Source organism: Brachyistius frenatus, unplaced genomic scaffold (assembly GCF_029030835.1).
Source record: "Brachyistius frenatus isolate BFR_SWC_R1_liver_20210118 unplaced genomic scaffold, ASM2903083v1 Contig_161, whole genome shotgun sequence".
Lineage (NCBI taxonomy): Eukaryota > Metazoa > Chordata > Actinopteri > Embiotocidae > Brachyistius > Brachyistius frenatus.
Genome location: NW_027210760.1, coordinates 639,114 through 662,295, shown reverse-complemented (window position 1 = coordinate 662,295; position 23,182 = coordinate 639,114). Strand labels below are relative to the sequence as shown.

Sequence of the window (23,182 nt, the reverse complement as noted above, 5' to 3'; positions counted from 1 at the left end):
GAGGGTAGCAAGAGACACGATGCTCATCGACTGCAAAGTGTACAGCTTCTCCCGGAGTTGCCTGATGAGCTGGTCTCCCATTTCCAACGCTGCTGCAGGTGCCGGCTTTGTTATTTCCTCCTGAAGGGTGTGCTCCAGCATCTTCACGAGGGGGACAACTTTGGAGGCAGACACATCTTCCTCTGCCGACAGCTCTACAGTGGCATCATAGAAGGGAGACAGCAAAGAAAGGCACCCTCCAACAATGTTGAACTCTTCTGATGTTAGGAAGGGGATGTCATGTTGTAACCCAGCTCACGCTGCTCCTACTGGCTCCCTTTGCTCCACCAAACGTTGCAGCATCAAATATGTGCTGCTCCATCTGGTCTCCACTTCTTGCATGAGCTTCATGTTTGCCATCCCCAGATGAAGTTGCACTTGTGTAAGCTTCTCCTTTAAAGATACAGATGAGTAGGCCATTAAATCACTGCAGTAGGAACACAGACAAACTATTAGCGTTATTAGAAATTGGAATAAAGGGAAAGAGCATACCTTAGCAGTGGTGCTGCTTCTAAAGAAGCCAACCAGCTTCCGTGCTTTGGCCCGGATGCCAGAGAGCACAGGCTGCTGGTCAAGTGTCTTCTTCACTATCAGATTCAGTGTGTGTGCAATGCAAACATGGTGCCGAAGCTTCAGCTCTCTCACACAGGCAACCATATTGGGAGCACCATCAGTGACCATACATGTCACCTTATTGGCGATTCCCCATTCCTCCATCAGGGAGGCTTTCACACGAGCTATATTTTCAGCAGTGTGTGATTGGGGGAATGCCTGCACTCCTAACAGCACTGAACTGAGTGTGGTTTTCTCACCCACAAAATGGCATGTTACAGCCAGGTAGGCATCCATATTGATGGATGTCCACATGTCAGAAGTAAGGCTAACAGCAGCCACCTTTTCCACTTTAGCCTTCTCCTTCTCCTTAGCTGACTCATACTTGGCCTCCACCATGGCCTTCAGAGCCTAAAGGAAAAAATATATAGTGCTGAACTGTGAGACACAATAAAGTACTCATTTGTTTCATGCATGCACCCATACATACCTGCCTTGTAGGGAGGACATAATTAGGATCCAGTTTGGACACAAATGCCCTGAATCCAACATCATCCACAATACTGAAGGGCTGTGTGTCCTTCACTATCATGGAGACGAGGGCTTCATCCAGCTCTTGTTTTCTGGTGGCTGGTTAAAAGAGAATAAATACAGTGTCTGTTACCTGTCTTTATTTGCACAATAAACAAAAGTGAACAGGGAAAAATTGTGATGGTGCATTTGTAATATTGTAATGACTTACCTTGGCTGGGTGAAGCTCCAGTTTCCTCCTTATTCTCATGCAAGGCACGGTAACGCCTCAGCATGGATGAGGTGTTGTTATTGTACCCCAACTCCTTGGAGCACAATAAACACCTCACCTTTGAATAAAATAAGAAACTGTGAAAAATACAGTTCTTGATAAGCAAACCTAATGTGTCTGAAATAGAGTTAGATTTACCTTATTAGGAGTTATCAAATCAAAGTGTTCCCACAGGGGAAATCCTCCTCTTCCTAGCTGGCTCCATCTTATCACCTCCTTCTCTCCTCACTCTCCTAAATCTCCAAACTATCTCTCTCTCTCTAACTTCTCCAAACTATCTCTCTCTAAACTCTCCCAACTATATAAACGCTATCCAAACAAACTATCTCTCTCTCTCTCTCTCTCTCTCTCTCTCTCTAAATTCTCCAAACTATCCAAACTCTCAACTGACCTCAACTCTCCACCAACAACCCACATTTTGAATGGAGCCTGAGGGGTTTATATTGCTGTCAAACCTCCCGGCAACACCTGAACCACTTCCCGAAGCAGTCACGTGGTACAGCCGGCAGCGAGGCTTCGGACGTCATCATTTTTGGCTCCTCCCCTAAATGAAGCAAGCCTCGACACGCGCTTCGAGGAAACGCCCCCTCCATTACTCCACACACGCTTCGAAGCGTCGGCACACCTCGTAACATCACTACTAAAGCCATTTCTAAAGCTTTGGGACTCCAGAGAACCACAGTGAGAGCCATTATCCACAAATGGAGAAAACACAGAACAGTGGTGAACCTTCCCAGGAGCGGCCGGCTGACCAAAATTACCCCAAGAGCGCAGCGACGACTCATCCGAGAGGTCACAAAAGACCCCACAGCAACATCCAAAGAACTGCAGGCCTCACTTGCCTCAGTTCAGGTCAGTGTTCATGACTCCACCATAAGAAAGAGACTGGGCAGAAATGGCTGCATGGCAGAGTTCCAAGACCAAACCCACCGCTGAGCAAAAAGAACATTAAGGCTCGTCTCATTTTTGCCAGAAAACATCTTGATGATCCCCGAGACTTTTGGGAAAATACTCTGTGGACTGACGAGACAAAAGTTCAACTTTTTGGAAGGTGTGTGTCCCGTTACATCTGGCGTAAAAGTAACACCGCATTTCAGAAGAAGAACCTCATAGCAACAGTAAAATATGGTGGTGGTAGTGTGATGGTCTGGGGCTGTTTTGCTGCTTCAGGACCTGGAAGACTTGCTGTGATAAATGGAACCATGAATTCTACCGTCTACCAAAACATCCTGAAGGAGAACGTCCGGCCGTCTGTTCGTGACCTCAAGCTGAAGCCAACTTGGGTTCTGCAGCAGGACAATGATCCAAAACACACCATCAAGTCCACCTCTGAATGGATGAAGAGAAACAAAATGAAGACTTTGGAGTGGCCTAGTCAAAGTCCTGACCTGAATCCTGTTGAGATGCTGTGGCATGACCTTAAAAAGGTGGTTGGTGCTGGAAAACCCTCCAATGTGGCTGAATTACAACAACTCTGTAAAGATGAGTCGGCCAAAATTCCTCCACAGCTGGAAAAGACTCATTGCAAGTTATCGCAAGCGCTTGATTGCAGTTGTTGCTGCTAAGGTTGGTCCAACCAGTTATTAGGTTTAGGGGGCAAACACTTTTTCACACAGGGCCATGTGGGTTTGGATTTTTTTTTTCCTCCCTTAATAATAAAAACCTTCATTTAAAAACTGCATTTTGTGTTTACTTGTGTTATCTTTGACTAATATTTAAATTTGTTTGATGATCTGAAACATTTAAGTGACAAACATGCAAAGAAATAAGAAATCAGGAAGGGGGCAAACACTTTTTCACACCACTGTATGCATGTTGGTGAGTGGAGGCATACAACCCCTAAGCAGGAATTGTAGTTTACCTTTAACCATCTACCCATAGTTACATAAGACCAGTTGCAAAACAGTGCTTTCTTAAAAACTATTTATTCAACCATATAACTTCAAAGACTACATTTTTTGCACAAGAAGTCAAACAAAGGAGTGTTGTGAACACAAGAGTCATGATCTCAGAAGAGCCAAGTCCAACTTTGAAGTTTGATTATGGCCACTAGCATTAAAGTTGTAACATGCATTCTTCACAGTAAATGTGATTTAACAAACGTCTTCACTATTTGGAACCAACAGCTGGTCACCAAACAATTTAACAAAAGAGTGTATCATGAAAAGATGAGGTACCCATCAGATTTTTTCACAACTTCTGGATGAGAATAGAGGAAGCTCCACCACCTCCATTGCAGATGCCTGCTAGCCCATACTGACCTGGGTTCAGGTTGTGAACCATGTGACCCACAATTCTTGCCCCAGACATTCTGACAAAGGAAAGAAACAAAGTATTAGTACTTTAATTGTTTGTTTTTTTTGTTGTTTTTTTTTGGGGGGGGGTGTTAAACATTTAGCTGATTCTGGTTTTAAAATGTTCATCTAAGCTACAAAGTAAAATGCACATACATACAATATGACAGTTGTTTCAGTTCTTGTAGTTTGGATTGGGACATTTAAAAGCTTCACAAGGTGCTCATTTGTTCCTTTGAGAAGTACAAGTTGATCAAAACAAGTACTAGTTACGGCAGTATAATATCTACCAACCTTATCAATGTCTTTAAGATCGCATATTTTACACCTTTCTGGTATTTTATTTGCAGTCTTTATATCCATAGGAAGAGATTTTTGTTGTTTTAAGTGCCAAAAAACATTTCAATACAGGTTTACATCTCTCTAAAGCTTTTTTCTACAGTTCTACCAGAAAAAAACTGTTTTATGTCTTTCTTCATTGATATCAATCAACCAATTTCTCTCCTCTAATTTGCTGTTTCATTTCCGAGTGACACACACCTTGGCCAACCATTGGTTTTCTTTGGTTTTGTAGCTTGATAGCTCCAAGACTGAAAGACAGTGTTTCCTTTCATATGAAACAGTTGGACAGTGGGCTGTGCTGAGGATGGACATATGATATGAATGAGAGTTTGTGACATCCCAAACTTATGGAAGACCAAATGGCTCAGGTTTTGAATATGGGCTGTGGGAATTTCTGTGTCTATACCTGTTTTAGAATCAAAAAAGAAATCTGAATTTATACAATATGGGACCTTAAAACATTTTATATCTAAGGGGTTATGGGCTAAGTTTGAATATAGTTCAAAAACGTTTTCTTTCTTTTTTTAAGAAAAGAAAGGTGGTACATCTGATTCTTCTATCTCTTACTCTCTTGGATCAATAGAGTAGGCAAAACAAAAATATATTCCTTCATGATAGAGAAAAGGAAAAGGCAGGGGACTAACAGGGGATATTTCTCACTCCTCTTCTTATCTTATCTTCTTCTATGAAACTCAAAATAGAACTATTTCTGTTCTTTTCCCCTGAATCCAGCCAGTCCCTTTCAGTGACTTACCCAATGGGGTGTCCCAGTGACACAGCTCCCCCGTTGATGTTCACTTTTGCTGGGTCAATGTCCAGCATCTTGATGTTGGCCAGCACGACCACGCTGAAGGCTTCGTTGATCTCCCACATGGCGATATCATCCTTCTTCAGCCCTGCCACATCCAGTGCCTGACAGACACACACGAAGGAAGCGTTCAGATGTTGTAAGAGTCCTTCATCCATAACCACAAGTGTTTGCGTGGCAAACAAAGGACATTAAATAACTTTTACTCCTTTGGACCTTAACATGGACCAGGGATGATGCAAGCCACATTATACCTAAATTTATAAAATTCTGGCTGGATGATTTTATTTTGTGTGCATCCTAGCACAATACATAACAGCCTAATTACATCCTCATACCCACCTTTGGCATGGAATATGCAGGAGCAATGGGGAAATCGATGGGTGCAACTGCAGCATCAGCAAAAGCTAAGTGAAAAAAAAAAAAACAGCAACATGTCATAACCATAACCACAAACTAAAATTTGAAAATAATGACCGCACAAAGACATTTTTGAGTTTTTGCTACGAGCCATGATTGCTCTGTTTCCATAGAGGTGCAGCTTTGCTAGTCCAGAAAAACAACAAAAACAAAAACCAAACCAAAGCCAACAGTGAGTAACAATGTGCCAGGAGTATACAATGCCCACAAACTGCTAGGTTATAGAGGGTTAACTAGCAAACCAACCATTAAGCTCTGCAAGCACAGTGTGTGTGTGTGTGTGTGTGTGTGTGTGTGTGTGTGTGTGTGTGTGTGTGTGTGTGTGTGTGTGTGTGTGTGTGTGTGTGTGTGTGTGTGTGTGTGTGTGTGTGTGTGTGTGTGTGTGTGTGTGTGTGTGTGTGTGTGTGTGTGTGTGAATCTTACAGACAATCCTGGCAAGTGGAGTGACGTTTAGTCTCTTTGCAGCATTTGCTGTCATTAGAACAAGAGCAGCAGCTCCATCGTTCAGTGTACTGGCATTGGCTGCCGTCACTGTACCTAAAAAATGTGGACATTAAAACACAATGACTGCTTGAACAAATATTCTGATTACTATTATTATTTGTTAATTGTAATTACTGTTGCATAGAATAACTGGTGTTAGGGTTGAAACACACAATATATTTGTCTTTGCGCAAATGCACCATCAACTAACTTCAAAGGAAAGGGCAGAAAACAATTATGTTTTTGCACTTGTGGAGATGTATTTATTGCATGATTATGACATACAACTCTGTTCTCATTTGTTCTGTTTTATTAACCAAAACGTCACTTTACATTACTGTTCACGTCATCCTCATTACCGTTCTCTCTCTGGAACACAGCCTTCAGTTTGGGGACTTTGCTGAAGTCAACCCGCCTCCACTCCTCATCCTCAGACACAACCACATCAGGTTTGCCTACAAAACCACATCAACATCTGTTATGCAAATTATTTTGTTCATGACCAGGGTGAGTGGCAACAACAGAAACATAACACTGCCATCTTTATGTACCTCTTTGGGGAATGCTAACTGATACAATCTCCTTGGCCAGCACGCCCGACTCGTATGCTGCTTTGCTGCGGCTGTATGAGCCGATGGCGTAGGCATCCTGCTCCTCTCTTGTGATGCCCGCAGTTTTGGCTGTGTTTTCTGCACAGTTGCCCTGTTAAAGACAAGATCAAATCAATAGTATTATTCTGTAAAATAACATAAGCAGTACAATTCTCCTGCAAGTCAACATTTAACACAAGGTTGAGAGATACCATGTGGAATTTGTTGTAGACATCGGTGAGTCCATCCTTAACAATGAGGTCTTCAATCCTCAGTCCTCCATAGGCTGGGGTCTCTCTGCCCATCACATAAGGTACATTGGACATGCTCTCCATGCCTCCTGCCACCATTACATCCTGAAGTCACAGAAAGAGCTACAGTCTCATGTCCGTACAGCAACTACAGTCTCCTGTCCATACAGCAGCTTGTATAACAATGGCTCTAATTCCTGTAATCTAGCCTGCAATGGTTTAGTATAAACAAAGATTTTTTTTTTTTGGTCATATCAAATCCTGCATTATCTTGTCTGTCATCAACTACCAATGTCCTAGAGAGATATGCAATATGCAAGAAGTGTCTTCACCTTATGGTTTATTATTAAATGTACTGTATATGTATAGATTAATCTGTTGGTACCCTTAACAGTTCATAGAAAAATTTGTCATTCCTTCTGAAGTGTTTAAACAAACAAAAAGATAAATTATTGCTTCTTTAACAAATATATTCTACAATATATACATAATTGGATTGGTGACATTTCAGACTAACTCATTTTTCTAATACGTATCACACATCTTCAATCAGGTAATCAGTCACTCAGCCTATTTTAAAGAGATCCCCCTGCGGTTTACTATCGTTGGGTGCACCACATTGAACATGGGCCAGAAGAAGCAAATGAGAGAGCTGAGAGGATCAGAAAAAAAAGATTATCGACAAGCATGTTAAATGTAAAGGCTATAAAACCATATCCAAACAACTCAATGTCCCTGTGACCACAGTTTTAATTAATATCAAGAAGTTTAACAGCAAGAGGAAAATGGATTGAGTAGAGGGATGGTGCAAATGGTAAACAAAGAGTCACAGAACATTTCCAACAGCAACCAGGTAAACTCCAAGGCCTGTTGAAAGCAAAACATATAAAGGCTGGATATTTGCAAAAATGCATTTTGATAAGCCAGACTCCTTCTGAGAGAATGTCCTTTTGGCATACAAGACAAAACTGGAGCTTTTTGGCAAGTCACATCAGCGCTCTGTTAAGCTTTCCAGGAAAAGAATGACGTACCTACAGTGAAACTAGGAGAAGGCTCTGTTATTTTACGTGCTGCTTTGCAGCATCTGACACCGTGCCTTGAATCTTTGCAGGGCACAATGGAAACTCAAGACTATCACGGCATTCTGGAGCAAAACTTGCTGTCCAGTGTCAGAAAGCTCTGTCTCAGTCACAGGTCATGGATTGTACAACAGGACAATGACCCAGAAAACACAGCTAAAATCACCAAGAAATGGCTAAGAACAAAATGTAACTGTTCTGAAGTGGCCTTCTGTAAGCCCTGATCTGAATCCTTTTGAACATCTAATTGAAAGAGCTGAAACATGCAATATGAAAAATGTTGGGGAACCTTCACTGGGAGGTCATTTGTTTGTAGTGATTGCCTCTGAATGTTGTGCAACAAAATGTTAGGTCAAGAGTCCCATTTTTATTTGTGTTATTATTCAAAAAAATATGTTGAATCGAAATGTTTAGTTTGATATTGAATGAACAATCCCCCGGGCGGCACATTGGTACAGAGGTACTGTGGCCTCACAGCAAGAAGGTTCTGGGTTTGAACCTCAGCCAGGGGTGAGTGGAGCTCGCATGTTCTCCTTGTGCCTGCATGGCTTTCAGGATAAAGCGGGTATAGATAATGGCTGGAATGAATAAACAAATCAGAGGCCAATTACTATTTTCAAATTATTTCAGAGAATATTGTGGGTTTTTCTTTTCTTTCTGGAAGGGTACCGATAAATGTATCAACGACTGTATATGTGTAACACTACCTGGTGTCCACATATCAGACTCTGGGCTGCCATCATGATGGACTTCATCCCAGAGGCACAGACTTTGTTGATGGTTGTTGCTGGAGTCCCGAGGGTCAAGCCTGCAAATACAATCACTGACTTGATTTAATTTGCAAAAACTAATGAATTTAATGAAAACATCTCTTAACCCGCCTTCAATTACGCTTGGATGTAAAACCATGTCTTCAAAAAATCTAGGATGCTGTGTAAAATGTAAAAAAAACAACTGAATATCATGATTTGCAAGTCATGTAAACCCATATTTAATTGAGAATACGAAATACAACATATTAAATGTTGAAACAGAGAAATTATTTTGTTTTATGAGAAATATGTGCTCATTTAGAATTTAATGGCAGGACCAATCAAAGGCAGCAAAAAACCTGTCAGTGATTCCAACATGAATAAAAATGTAACAATCCATACCTGCTCCAAGCAGGGCCTGTCTTGTGGGGGCCTGTCCTTCTCCTGCCTGAAGAACATTGCCCATGTAGACTTCCTTCACCTCTTCAGAAGCAATTCCTAAACATACAAGATAACTTGGATATGTTAGCACGCTCCACCTGCTAATGTGACGTAAAGGCCTGGTGCACACTGCCAGCATGGCGTCTGCATTACACCTGCCTCGCAGTACTGCTGCAGCTTGCTCACGTGTGATTGTGTCCAGACTGTCTGCAGCAGCGCTGCTCCTGCCAGCCCAATCATTCTACCATTGAGTTTCCCTTGGAAAACAGCAATCATTGATTAAATGTTTGACGTCCAACAAGTGAAAACTTGTAACCAAAAAGCAACTGAGTGAATTTATTTAAACTCCTTCAGAGGAAGACACATAGGCATAGGCAGAGATAGAGAGGCGGAGAGTGTACCAAAAACTTAATGGTCTTTCCCAGAAAATGAAAAAAAAAAAAAAAAAAAGGAAATCAAGCCATTCCTGTGTGGCATGGTCTCAGAATTGCTTGGTTATAATATTAAGTGCTGACGTTAACAGGTTAGAGCAGCCACACAAATGTGTGTCTCGTGCGTCTGTGGTGTGTCCTCTACAGAATAGACGATATGCCTATTTTTCAGCATAAGTGCAGCAAAAACAGACAGGAAAACAAATCCATGCATATAACAATTGAACTCTATAAATATAGCAGAAACCTAATGCACGGCGATAATTGGAAAATTTAACAAGTGAAGAGCAGCGGTCTCTCTCTCTCTCTCTCTCGCCCTCTCTCTCTACCTCTCTCTCAACCTCTCTCCCTCTCTTTCTCCCTCCCTGAAGTTCAGCTATGTGAATAGATGTTACAGTCTCAGAGACCTATACAAGTAGCTCTTGGACACTTTCATTTTGTCAAAGTAGCTCAGAGGAAAAAAGGTTGGAGAGCCCCTGGTCTGTGGTTACAACTCTACCAGTGTGGACACACACACACAAGCAAGCCACCGCTGTTCAGCAAAGTAGAGGTAATGCACACGCCATGCATGCAGCATGTCCTGACCCTAAAGCATGAAGTGTCTGAACCTGCTCTGTCTATGGCTCCCTTAATGGCGATGGAGCCCAGTTTGGTGGCTGGAACAGCTGCCAGGCTGCCTCTGAAGGAGCCCATTGGAGTACGGACTGCACTGACAATGACGACTTCCTGAAACCATCAATTAAAAAAATAAATGTGCAGTCAAAAACATTTAATTTGAACATGGAATTTGAAATTCCAATCTGTGTACTTACATTGAGTGAAGAGCGAGATGTGTACGTCCTTGATAGGTATTTGTGACCCTACAATGGCAGAACAAGAAAAAAATAATAATTAAATGTAATAATTCATAATTATGATTTTCACAGCTGAAATAATGCCTATATCTCCTACGGCCTTTCAAATCAAGCCAACTGCTCAAACTGAAGCTTTCTGGCATACTTTGTGATTTATGGTTTTAAATACAGCTACTCATATTAAAATAATCTTAGCCATGCTGACAATAAGGGAAAATACAGGCAGAGAACATTAGCTATTCAATGGAGTAACAGTAGCTAATATTGCCCTCAGAGCCAAGAGACATCTTGATCAAAAAGTGGTTGTGGTTATGCCACTTCAGATGCAGTGGTATAAGCCAATCCCTTCAGTGGTATACAACTCCTGTGCCAATCGTTGGTGGTATGCTGCTCCTACATACCGATCCCTGGTGGTATGTAGCTCCTTTTCCATTGGTACATACAATGTGCCCAAAGTTAATATTAGAGCTATCCTTAAGTAACAGAGCTAATGTAGCTCCAGTAACCGAATAACAGAAATTTTGAGTCAACAAAAAGGCAAATACTTTTTGGCACATTGGATTTATTAGTGAATATTTGCTTTCATCGTAGCATAAGGCATTTTCTCCGGGCTTGACTTTGGGTGTTTTCTCACTATGATCTCTCTGCGGATTGTCTGAAATGACAAGCGTAGGATAACCCTATATTTTTACAGTGAAACTCAACATTGGTAACTTGTCATTCACAACATTTAACAGCCACCAGAGCCGTCAACATTTGTCACTGTCAGAATCATTTCATTCAGAAACCATTGTTTCACTATTTAATTATTATTTATGTATCATCCAAAGGACACTTTTATGCAATATGTTTTCTCACTGTATATAATCCAGCCACACGTTTATACCGATTATATCAAGAGGGATCAGTATAAAGGAGTGCCATTCCACCAGCAATCGGTACATGGGAACAGCAGTCAAGTAAGCCGTCATCTGTTAAAACACGGTCAAGCCTGCCGCTGTTTGGATATGAGGTGTGCGACTATATGTGGTATTGCTGTATGGGTAATTGAAGAAGCCCCCCCCCCCCCCCCCAAAAAAAAGACTTTGATTTCACCTTAATAGGTGAAAAGAAACCTTCAGTGGATTCAGGTTCAAAATTACTGTTACAACAACTCACAGCACAAATCCCACCAGCTGTAGATGCACCTGTAGCACAGCCCTCTAGATCTGCTGCTGCTGGGATCGCTGCCCAGTTTAGCAATAAGCCGGGGCCAATGGGACTGAGGTATGCAAAGTAAGAAATTGCCTTGCTTAATATCAAGCACAGTTTTTAAGAAATTTAAAGGAAAAATCGGCTCAACTGACATGATAACAAATTAGTTCTTTCCTAATATTATATATTAAGGAATAAAAATCCTTTATAGGTGACAAGAAACTTTCAGTGGATTCAGGCTCACAATAACCCAGACCATGTCCTTGTTTAATATCAAATGATTTAACTTGACAGCTTCTGAAAAATTTACAAGGAAAGTCTGCTCATTTCACATTATAAGTCATAATGTCCTAATATTTAATATTACAGAAAAAAAAATCCCTTAATAGTTAACGGATATTTTGAGTGGATTTCTTTTCAGGATCACCTGGACTGTGTTCGTGTCCAATATCAATTGATTTAACTCAACGGTTGCTACAAAATTATAAGGAATCTGCCCCGAGGCTAGTTTATTCTATCTTGATGGTAACCAGCGAGTCGAGTGTGACCCCTGTCACACCTGTGCACTTCCCCAGAAGGAGCACAACCAGAGATGACATTTTCTGGAGTACTCCCACTCCGCTCAAGCTTGGCAAGTGCTAGCAATGAAAGTGCTGGGGGATTCCTTTTAAGTCCAAGAGACGACCTGTGACGTCTGATTTTATGATGAGCATATTGTGTCCCTTCCTGCTTCAAATACTGTTGTCCTTGCTGGTCAGGGATTTATCGCTACTATTTTAGCAGCTATTTCCTCATCTTACATCACTCAATCTCTCTGTGCTTTGTCTATTTTTGACACTAACAAACCTGGTTATTTGCATCTCTATTTTGCAAAACGTGAATTTAGCGATTCCAGGGCCATAATCAAATAGATTCCTCGGGCCAGAGAGGGTAACGCTGTATAAAATTTGAAACAGCTGGCTAAGGCTGATGGTATATATAGATGGATTGTTATTTACGTCGGAGGTAATGACACCCTGTTACGCCAATCAGAGGTCAATAAAATGAATGTAGAATCAGTGTGTAACTTTGCAAAATGTCAGACTTATCTGACCGGTGATGACATGTTTAGCAGCATGGGCTTCATTCACAATTGGAACACTTTCTGGGGAAAACCTGGTCTGATGCAGACAGACAGCATCCATCCCACTTTGGATGGTGCATCTCTTCTTTCTGGGAATACAGATGAGTTTTTAAAACCTCTAAAGCATGACATCTCTAAAACATGGGAGTATTTTTTTTTTATCATAAATTGACCGGATTCCCTTTGTCCATATCAGACTGACTTCCCGCCTGGCCAAATCAACACTACTAATTTACAAGAATAAAAAAATACAACATATAAATGTGGACTATTGACTATTGGATTTTTCTCATCTAAATCTCTTGTTAGTAAATGATTTGATAAATGATCATCAAATTGATTTAATTTGTCTTACAGAAACTCGGTTGCAGCAGGAAGAGTATGTCAGTCTTAATCAAGCACACCTTGACCTATCAATTATCACTTTCCTCGAGATTCTGGCAGAGGAGGAGTGGCAGCAATCTTTCATTCAAGCTTATCAATAAACCCAACCCATGGAACCTGATTTCTATTTCGACCACTTCTGTTGAGATCTCTGAGCTAACTGTGATAATGATTTAATCTAAATCATTTACTTGTCTCTTAGACCCCATCCCAACAAGACTGCTCAAGGATGTTTTTCCATATTTAGCACTCCCATATTTGATCAGATCGATTAATCTTTTTCAACAGGCTATGTGCCAAAGGCTTTAAAGTTGCTGTGATTAAACTATTTACTTAAAAAGCCTACTCTTGATCCAGCTGTTTTAGGAAACTACAGACCGATTTCCAACCTAGCCTTTATTTATAAAATCCTTGAAAAAGTAATTAGAAATTAATGATGCGACTATTTACAGAGGAATCATTTGTTTGTTTAGAGAGCATCACAGCACAGAAACAGCACTATTGAAACTTACAAATGATTTTCTGATAGCCTCAGACAATTGACTTATCTCTATACTTGTCCTGCAAGACCTCAATACTGCATTTGACACAATTGATCACAATATTTTACTTCAGAAATTGAAGCATTTTACTAGGATCAAAGGAAATGCATTAGACTGGTTCAAATTGTATCTATCAGATAGATTTTAGTTTGTTCACCTCAACAATAACTTCTCCGGGCAAACCACAGTTAGTTATGGAGTTGCAAAGGGTTCAGTACTTCAGTATGTGTGTTGAGAATCATTTTGTTATTGCTCACTAAAAAGAAGCTTATTTAGCTGGATTGGTGGAACTCAGCTTTGTGAATAAATGTTAATATCACTTTCATTTTGTCAAAGTACCTCTCTTGAAACTTGGTCCAGTTTTTAGAAAAGGTAAAGAAACATAATAGTCTAACCATTTTTGTAGCTGGGCCTGGATCTGGTAGGTCAGGTTTGGGCCCAGCTGGGAGTGCATTTATCCAGAACAGCCTTTGCCTTAGGTAGTAACCAACAGCGAAACCCATATAGCCCCTTTTCCACTGACGGAATTGTCTCAGCTGAGCTCAACTGTTTGAGTCTACTTGCTTTTTTTGGTTTTCCATTGTCCATTGATGGTATCTGGTACTATTTTATAGTATCGCCTCCATTAAGGTTCCAACTCAACTGAGTCGATAATAAAAAGTGACAAGAAAACACTGCAGACCACAAGCCTCCACAGTGCGATGGACACTGTCTCAATAGGCTCAGGTGTTTGCCACGTTCCAAAGTGAGATAAGCAACAGGGTTTCCATGGTTTTATAGCAGCAGCGAGATCTCAGGGTTACATCCCAATTGGTTGGTAAGTACAAGTAAGTAAGTAAATAAGTAAAGATCTGTCCAGAGATAGTTCCCTCTCTCTATGTATCCGGATGTATGTAATTACTCAATGAACTGAATTTACGGTAAAACCACTTCACAATCCTAATTAATGTTTTACTGTTATATTTTTACTGTTATATTTAACCATATATATGTTTTTTTATATATACAATTGGATGCAAATCATCCTAAAATTGTCATCTTTATGGTTTCTGTGGAATATAGATCTGATTAAAGCATATGTGGGCTCATATGATGTACGTTCAAAATACATACTGATTGTAATCATTGTAAAACACATTGTTTATGCAGAAAACATCACGGGTATGAAATATGGCCAAAAGTAGGATGCAACTAGTGCATCATATTAGGAAATGAAATGTGTTCGAGGGAACTGAACGTGTTGATTGTTTGTATTATCATAGACAACAGGAATGTGTGTGGACGGGTCACCTGGGGTGCAACTCCCCATCAGGCAAGAGGAGGTGTGGCTTAAACGGAGGACAGTGGAGAACCACTGAGACAAACATATGCAAATGTTCCCGTCACAGTGTAGGACACGCTTATACCCAATAGTATAAGGGTATGTACCGGAAAGCGGGAAGTTAGAATCCAACAAAGAGACGTTAGTTGATGTTGGACTCTCCAAGATATCTTGTAAACTACGCTTAATAAAAATCAACTAAGACCGGTAACTGCCTAAAGACTGCTTCTATCAACGGACTCGGGGAAAACTATTGGGGATACAACATTTCTTAGATTTATTTTTTTAAAGACCATACACTGTGAAGGTATGCTTTTATGTGGTATCAGTGGTGTGACAAGCGAGAGGTTACTCAAAAACGCTGCAGTTATATTCGTTGATATTCCAAATAAACATCATCCTTATGAACAAGAATTCAATGCAATTTTCTTGTCACTTCTTAGAGAGTTTATATATATACATATATGTGTGTATATATATTTATATTTAAGGTTTCAACATTATGACTACTATAATGTCAAATGAGCAGGCTTTTACTTTAAATTTCTTATCAGGTCTACTGTTAAACTCTACAAAAACATACATAGTCTGGGTCATCCTGAACAGCAATCTGCTGAAAGTTTCTTGTCACCTATTAAAGATGCGTATTCTTTAATAGGCCTAGCTAATATTAAGACAATATGCTGTGTTACGATGTGAAATGAGCGTGTGAAATACACATTTAAATTTATGATTTTATTATTATGAAACTTCATCTAATGTGCAATATAAATGAGTTTTCCCTTGTTATTGGCCTATTAAATGTGACACATTAAGCAAAATCGCATCTTTCTTCGTCCTTTTTTGCCGCTCCAAGCCTCCGTACCGTAATATCAGGGACATGCGCGCATCTAAAATCCAAGTTTGACAGATGACGGCTCACTTGGTCGCAATGCATAGGAACTATATACTGCTGAGGGGATCTTTTCCATCAGCCACGTTTCGATCTCGGCAGCGCGCCGCTGTCAAGTCCACGTGCTGCGGTTATCGTGTGTTTTCAGATTACCTTGGCCAAGGACAACCTATTGACACCATAAAGTTAGCAGAGCTGCTCCGAGTTATCCAGGGCCTGGTGTTGTCAGGCTGTTGCAAAAACGAGCGCTCCTACGCATTATAACAAGCCCAAACAAATTATTTTACACATCGTCACTTACCAGACGTTTACAGATGTGAGCGTGTAGAGCTAAAAATCCAGTGGACGACATTTTAGACTGGAGGACAGGACACCACCCAACGACGCTTCACTTTCAGCAGCAGAGGGATAAATTACATCAGCCAATCACAGTGAGAGGTGTGTCGGTGACGTCATCAGTAGCTGGGCATTATGGTTGTTGTAGTTAGAACTATAAAATCGACATATTTTAATAAAGCCGACTGTACATTGACTTCCAAAGGTATGTTAACAATATAGAGGATGATGCTGCATTAGGTATTTAAATTGGAGATGAAAACAGGATCATGTTTCCAGCTTTTTATATAAAAATAGTTGAATAAGAAGATGTTTACAGTGCCCTTCAGAGTATGTTAACAGTAGAGTGAAATTCCAATCTATTATTAACATGCTGTGTAACATGCTTACATATTGTGTATCACACACACACACACACACACACACACACACACACACACACACACACACACACACACACACACACACACACACACACACACACACACACACACACACACACACACACACACATTCATTTAAATTAAATTAGCATATAAATAGCATGGAATAAGAGATACAGCCAGTATCTTTGATTGATTCATTGCCATATTTTGATCTGAAATTGGAATTCTAAAAACAACATCAGTATCACTCCACTATTAAACTTTTTAAGTAAACTGTATATACTGCAGGAGACATTTATCTTCAAAATATGGCTTCCCATCAAAATAAATAACTTAAGCATTATTTTAATTAATGAGGGCCAGCCTAACTTTTCCAACAAACATTACGTAGCCTAGCATACTAAATCTTTATACTAGAGTACGCAGGCATACTAGCCTGCTGGATACAAGCCTACTGGAACTGCAGGTCTGAGACTGCTGGTGCTGCAGCTTTACAAATGGATGTGTTAGGCTGGGCCCAGTTTGGGGTGTTTTGCTTTATTTAAACATTGGGTTATTTCCTTTTTCAGTGAAAAAATAATATGTCTACAATATGATAAATTTGCATATAGTTTAATGCTCATTTTCACAGTGGTCCTTGAAACGAGAAGTCAAGCCTTCCCTTCTAAAGTTTTGAAGAAAGCTTAATAATTTTTTTTCCTGTTGTAACAACACCGCTAAGCATACTCCAACTACATATGCTCTTCTGAGTGAATGCATTTATTTCCTTCTTTCTTTTTGTTCATGATCACAAAATATCTGTCTAAATTTGGATTCAGTCCACAAGTTTAGTCTGATTACACAACTCACCTCCAGATTTGTTCTTCACAAAGAGGAGAGTTCTGCTTGTAAATGTCACTTGAACAGCAGCATCTTCCTCAGTGACAGATGGAAGGAGGCCAGATTTAACTTTTTCTATTCTGATGCTGTCCAAGGAGCTGCTTCTCCTCCAGAAATATCTGACAAAGAAAGACCAAAAATCCACATTTATATATGGGTACCAGTTGTACTATACCCCAAAACTACAGCAAAGCTGAGTAATAAGTGCCTCGAACTAGTGTATCAGTGCACTCAGTCACACTTTACTGACTCTGTTAATCACAGGTGGCTAAAAAAAAAAAAAAGAAGAACAAAAAAGGTGTTTCTACATTTGAATGGCCATGAAAAATTACTCAGTGTACACATCTGAAGTTAAATCAACTGTGTGCTTATTTGTTTGGAAATTTGACCTACAGTTCAATAGATGTTCAATGAACAGCAGCACCAAACAATATGAACTCATTGTAGGTGGAGCGATAATCCACAGATATAAATATCAGTAATAAAAACCTAACCTAAAGTGCTAATAGTTAGGCTACCGCCATACCTGGCTGACAGTATAGGCCTACATATAGAAAGATAACTTGCCTGCTGTCGGAACTGAAACAGTATTTTCTTATAGAAAATAGCAGGCACATATTTTAGCACAGAAGAGCATTAGATGTGATATTTGACTTTAAGTGACACCAGCAGATACTGTATGTGACTGTCTCACTTTATGATAGCTTCTCTTTTTATGATAGATATTAATTCAAGTAATCTGCATCATTATTGCTCGGTAAACACACTAGTCTACCTCCCTGCAGGTGACTGTTAAGGTTTACCGCTCTGATTACACTCTCCTCCTGCTCACTCTTTCGCTCCTTATCTTCCCTGTCACTCTCCTGCTCCGCCTGGCAGTGGTCGTGGCTCTGCTCTCCTCCTTTAAATTCCAGTTGCTGCACTGTGTTGAGTACTGCAGCTAACACTGAAGCTCCTGCAGCCCTGGCAGCAAACATATCGGTTATTTATTGTCGTCATTAGTGTTAAATATTGTTATTGTTGAGCTATAGTGAGAAAAATGACAGGCTCATCATATAAAAAATAAAATTAAAATAATGTACTTTGTATTTTGTTCAGCAAATAATGTGTGTGTGTGTGTGTGTGTGTGTGTGTGTGTGTGTGTGTGTGTGTGTGTGTGTGTGTGTGTGTGTGTGTGTGTGTGTGTGTGTGTGTATTTTACACAACCCTGATTGAAATGAGCCGATGCCAGAAATGAACCAGAAGACTGGCGAGTTGTTGTTGATCGCTGTGGAGACTGAGTAAGCTGACAGAGCATGTGTGCCTGTGGCACAGAGCTGGGTGTGCAGCTGCTTGGATGTGTGCACACAGTTAGTGTTTGTTAGAAGCTTGAGCCAGTTCGGATATTTGACACAATTACTCAGATGAAACTCGTACTTGTGAAAAGTGCATTATCCTTACCAGATACTCGTTTCACCCGAGCACTCGTCTCATCTCTAGTACCATGAAACCATTGACCTGATAAGATTTTGGTGTTTCCAGGTCAAAGGTCAAGGTCACTGTTACCTGAATTTCTTCAAATTTATTCACAAAAATGTTCACTTTGACACAGCTGATTAGATTTTACAAGTCAAAGCCCAAGGTCACTGTGACCTCACGTATTTCCCGTTTTTGTTTTGTTTAAGGAGGCCAAGGACCTTCTTCAAATTTGCTATGATTGTTCACTGCAAGGATGACGTGTATAGATTTTAGTAATCTGAGGGATCCTTAGCAGGGCATGGACCTGGAGGTTGGGGCAATGGCAGGGGTAATAATCACTGTGTGCTGTTATGAAGAACAAAGTCCTGTTAGGTTTGTAAACTGGCTTTGTAAAATAAAAACATCCCTACTGTATAATGCACTTTCTATGTTGTTCCTGTATTTTTGTGAAAACCAACAAATAAAAAAATATGTCTTATGTATATTACATTGTGGATCATCACAGCCACCAACCTTCGCCAAGATAAATACAGACATTTCTACACCTTCCTCATCATTAAATCACTGGGAAGGAAGAAACATGCAAGATTGAAGCTGCAAGCCCTGGCATGTCACCTATGGAATGATTGTGTCTTTGTTGTGTGAAGTGATGTACATTATGTAACTGTACAAATGCTCTGTTGGTAGTCATTAAGCTATAAACAACACTAAAATAATATGCACTGCAGTATGTTTTGTAGCAGAGATAACAAAATGCTGTTTAAAAAATAGATACTTCATTACACAATAAACGTCATTCTTTTTACAGAGAACAGTAAAAAAAAATTATAAAGTGAAACATATTTAATCTGTACTTTTTTGAACAATTTACCTAAATACTTGAAAATGTTCCTTCTATGCAAGTTATATTTATTCTCCACAACATTTCAAAGGGAAATATTATTTACACTATTACTTCACTACATTTGTGTGTAATATAATATAATATAATATAATATAATATAATATAATATAATATAATATAATATAATATAATATAATATAATATTGAAAGTGAATACTTTAGTTTTGATACTTAAAGAACATTTTGCTGATATACTTCTCTACTTTTAGCAACAATGTAGAAGTTTTACTTGTAATGGAGTATTTTTAACCAATGTATTAAGTAAAGGATCTAAGTACCATCACTAAAAACAACATTGTACTCACCCTGGCAACCAAAGGAGATCATGATGTCACTGGCTCTTGAGAATCTCAGAGGAGTGACTTTGGCCCAAACCTGCAATCCTTTCTCTATAGAGTCATCCACCTCTGCAACAGACATGTCAGGTGTGTAGTTCTCTATCCTCTGGAAAATAAAAAAATATCTAGGGTTATTAGTGGTGACACTCACCTGAATGTGAGGCGGTTTTCTCCCACTTATAATTGTTTCCAAAAGTCAAAAACACATGAAAAGTCTGGAACGCCATAGCGGGGCTTCTTCATCATTTCCAAAGTGTCGGCATCCAGAGTCCCAGTGATCTGGAGACCAAAGAATCTCTGCATCTCACTCAGCTTCTTGCTCACTAGGATGATCCTACATCTGGATGGGGGACCTCTCTGCTCTGTTAGGGTTGAAGAATTTCTTCAGGTAGCTCTGTACAAGAAGACAACAAGTTGATCATAACTTTTGATACCTACTTGTCAGTTATCTTTAAGATTTGTGGAACAATGCCAGGACAACGCAAATCAAACACATGCAGGATAAGGCAGTGCAAACACACACACACCTCTGCTAAACTTTCATCTTTCAGTTACTTCCCAGTCTCAGTATAATATACAGACTCAAAGACCTCATGCTTCTTTGTCATCATTGGAGTCAACCTTTATACAGGCTGTGGTCATGTTGAGCAACTATTACATTTCCTCATTGTAACAACCAATTTAAAGAGCCAATCATTTTCCATGACAAATTTCTACTGACTGGACAAAGTTGCCCGAATTTGGAGAACACACACGATTTTATTAAATGTATTTATTGTTTAAGTGTAGGTGCTGGGAACCATGTGCATGGCTGGGACACTGGGTTGTTCCTTTTTGTTTTCCCTGGGAACAAACAAGTAGACATGTGCAGCGAGTGACTGACTGCTAGATTAGCGTTAAAAATCCCATAATCTTACCCAAAAGATCCCACGTAACAGAAATCATTCTAAGACACATACACACTCAAGTTGGTCATTCTGGAAGAAATCATATGCTCTCAAAACTAGGACAAAAGTACTGGATGTCCTCTGCAAACTCTTCAACACGAAAGATCATCAGAAACTGTGTTTTCTGTAGACGAATGCAGTCTAAAGTAGGAGAGCAAAAGATGGCAGATCTACCATAGGACTGTGATGTCAGATTTTCCACCTTTCACTTCAGTTGGCATGCACTATTTTGGACCTTTTGAAATAAAGCGAGGTTGGACCAATGTAAAATGGTGGGATGTAATCTTCACTTGCCTTACAAGCCGTGCAATCCATCTTGAGGTGGCTAGTAGCTTGGACACTAACTCCTGCATCAATGCAATACGCAGATTTCTATGTCGTAGAGGTACTGTAAAAACCATCAGATCTGATCAAGGTAAACATTTTATTGGTGCACAAAAGGAGCTTGAATGATCATTAAAAGAACTAAATCATGATAAAAATCCAAAGGATTCTATTCCAAGAAGGAATAAAAAGGATATTTAACCCGGCACCAGGTGCTCGGGGAAAGACTCATTAAGTCACTAAAAAAAAACTTTTTTCGCTCTGTGGTAAAAAAAACAAGTTCTGGATGATGAGGCCTTGCAAACAACCTTAGGTGAGGTGGAAGCAATAATGAATGATAGACCCATCACAACAATACTTGTAAAAGTAGCCTGATACATGAACTATAAGATAAACTTCATCTATGAACACTTTATGTAGGAAAAGAATGAAATACATGATTATGTGAAGTTGAATATTGGCTCTATTTATTAATTTGTGTAATTGCTATATTTTAAGCAATTAGGGGCAGTGTGTGGGGAAATGTCTGGTTGTGAGGCAGGTAGAGAAGTGAATTAGTGGATTAGAGTAAATATTTATTGGACATATTCATTGTTGGAATAGATAGTTACCTGTAGATGATATGGCCGGTCTAATTAGTGTAATCAGGTGTATAAAAGGAGCTCAGTTTGTTTGCATAGTGGGATACTGGTAGGTGATGGTGAACCTGTGTTGTGGTGTTTTATGTAATAATCAATAAACTAAGCTTCACCTGAAACCCCTCCTGGACTCATAACCTGCTCATTTGCCTCCATGGCTGCTCCGGCATGTTAACACCATAACAACCAGTAACAAATAGGTTTCAATCAAATGATACAACAATAACCACCTCTCTACTGTGGCACATGTAGGGGTGCTGCACTGCATGCAGTACAACAACTGGCTTGTTTGAAAAGTTGTGTGGGACTTTTTCCTTATGTTGGCTATAGGCAGTTATTGCTCACACTTGTATTAATACTTGTAATAATGTGAAATGACAGGGAAAAAGTATTGAACACGCTTACTGATATTTATTTAATACTTTGTACAAAAGCCTTTGTTGGTAATGACAGCTTCAAGATGCCTCCTCTATGGAGAAACTCGTCGTATGCATTGCTCAGGTGTGATTTTGGCCCATTCTTACACACAAACAGTCTTCAAATCTTGAAGGTTCTGTGGGCCTCTTCTATCAACTCTGATCTTCAGTTCTTTCCACAGATTTTCAATTGAATTCAAGTCAGGTAATTGGCTGGGCCATTCTAGCAGCTTTATTTTCTTTCTCTGAAACCAATTGAGAGTTTACTTGGCTGTGTGTTTGGGATCATTGTCTTGCTGAAATGTCCACCCTCGTTTCATCTTCATCATCCTGGTAGATGGCAGCAGATTTTTCATCAAGAATGTCTTGGTACATTTTTCCATTCATCCTTCCTTCAATTATGTGAAGTTTACCAGTACCGTATGCTGAAAAGCAGCCCCATACCATGATGTTCCCACCTCCAAACTTCACTGTTGGTATGGTGTTTTTAGGGTGATGTGCAGTTCCATTTGTCCTCCAAACATGGTGTGTATTATGGCATCCAAAGAGTTAAATTTTGCTCTCATCTGACCAGACTATATTCTCCCAGTATTTCACAGGCTTGTCCAAATGTTGTGCAGCAAACTTTAAAAGAGCTTCAACATGCTTCCATCAGCAATGGAGTCTTGCATGGTGCAGGCCATGGCGGTTGAGTGCATTACTTATTGTTTTCTTTGAAACAATTATACCTGCTAATTCCAGGTCTTTTTGAAGCTCTCGACAAGTTGTCCTTGGCTCTTGGACAACTATTCTGATCATTATTTTCACTCCTCTGTCAAAAATCTTGCGAGGAGCACCTGGTCGTGGCCAGTTCATGGTGAAATGATATTCTTTCACTTCCGGATTATGGCCCCAACAGTGCTCACTGGAACATTCAGAAGTTTAGAAATGCATCTGCAACCAATGCCATCAGTATGTTTTGC

General features: G+C 39.8%; 1 protein-coding gene across 2 annotated transcripts; it reads right to left on the bottom strand.

Annotated features, from left to right (window-relative positions):
• Positions 1 to 3,299: 3,299 nt before the first annotated feature.
• acat1 (acetyl-CoA acetyltransferase 1) lies at positions 3,300 to 16,017 on the bottom strand. 2 transcript variants are annotated; one of them, XM_069716663.1, is made up of 12 exons: positions 15,896 to 16,017; positions 10,097 to 10,144; positions 9,893 to 10,010; positions 8,815 to 8,910; positions 8,368 to 8,468; positions 6,543 to 6,686; positions 6,292 to 6,442; positions 6,100 to 6,195; positions 5,681 to 5,794; positions 5,180 to 5,244; positions 4,784 to 4,941; positions 3,300 to 3,704 (listed from the first exon to the last, which is right to left on the bottom strand). In XM_069716663.1, exons 1-12 carry the CDS (start codon positions 15,944 to 15,946, stop codon positions 3,584 to 3,586), a joined length of 1,263 nt encoding a protein of 420 aa, XP_069572764.1. In that variant the 5' UTR covers positions 15,947 to 16,017; the 3' UTR covers positions 3,300 to 3,583. The 2 variants fall into 2 exon arrangements, with proteins under 2 accessions (XP_069572764.1, XP_069572765.1); XM_069716664.1 differs by lacking the exon at positions 5,681 to 5,794.
• Between the last annotated feature and the right edge of the window lie 7,165 nt (positions 16,018 to 23,182).

What these genes read in the sequence shown, in the direction of transcription:
- acat1 (XM_069716663.1), bottom strand. Translation starts at nt 15,946, where the DNA reads ATGTCGTCCACTGGATTTTTAGCTCTACACGCTCACATCTGTAAACGT. An exon ending in CTCACATCTGTAAACGTCTG is followed by an intron (nt 10,145 to 15,895) that starts GTAAGTGACGAT and finishes CTGCCATTGTAG; the next exon opens with GGTCACAAATACCTATCAAG. An exon ending in TGTGTTCCAGAGAGAGAACG is followed by an intron (nt 5,795 to 6,099) that starts GTAATGAGGATG and finishes CACATTTTTTAG; the next exon opens with GTACAGTGACGGCAGCCAAT.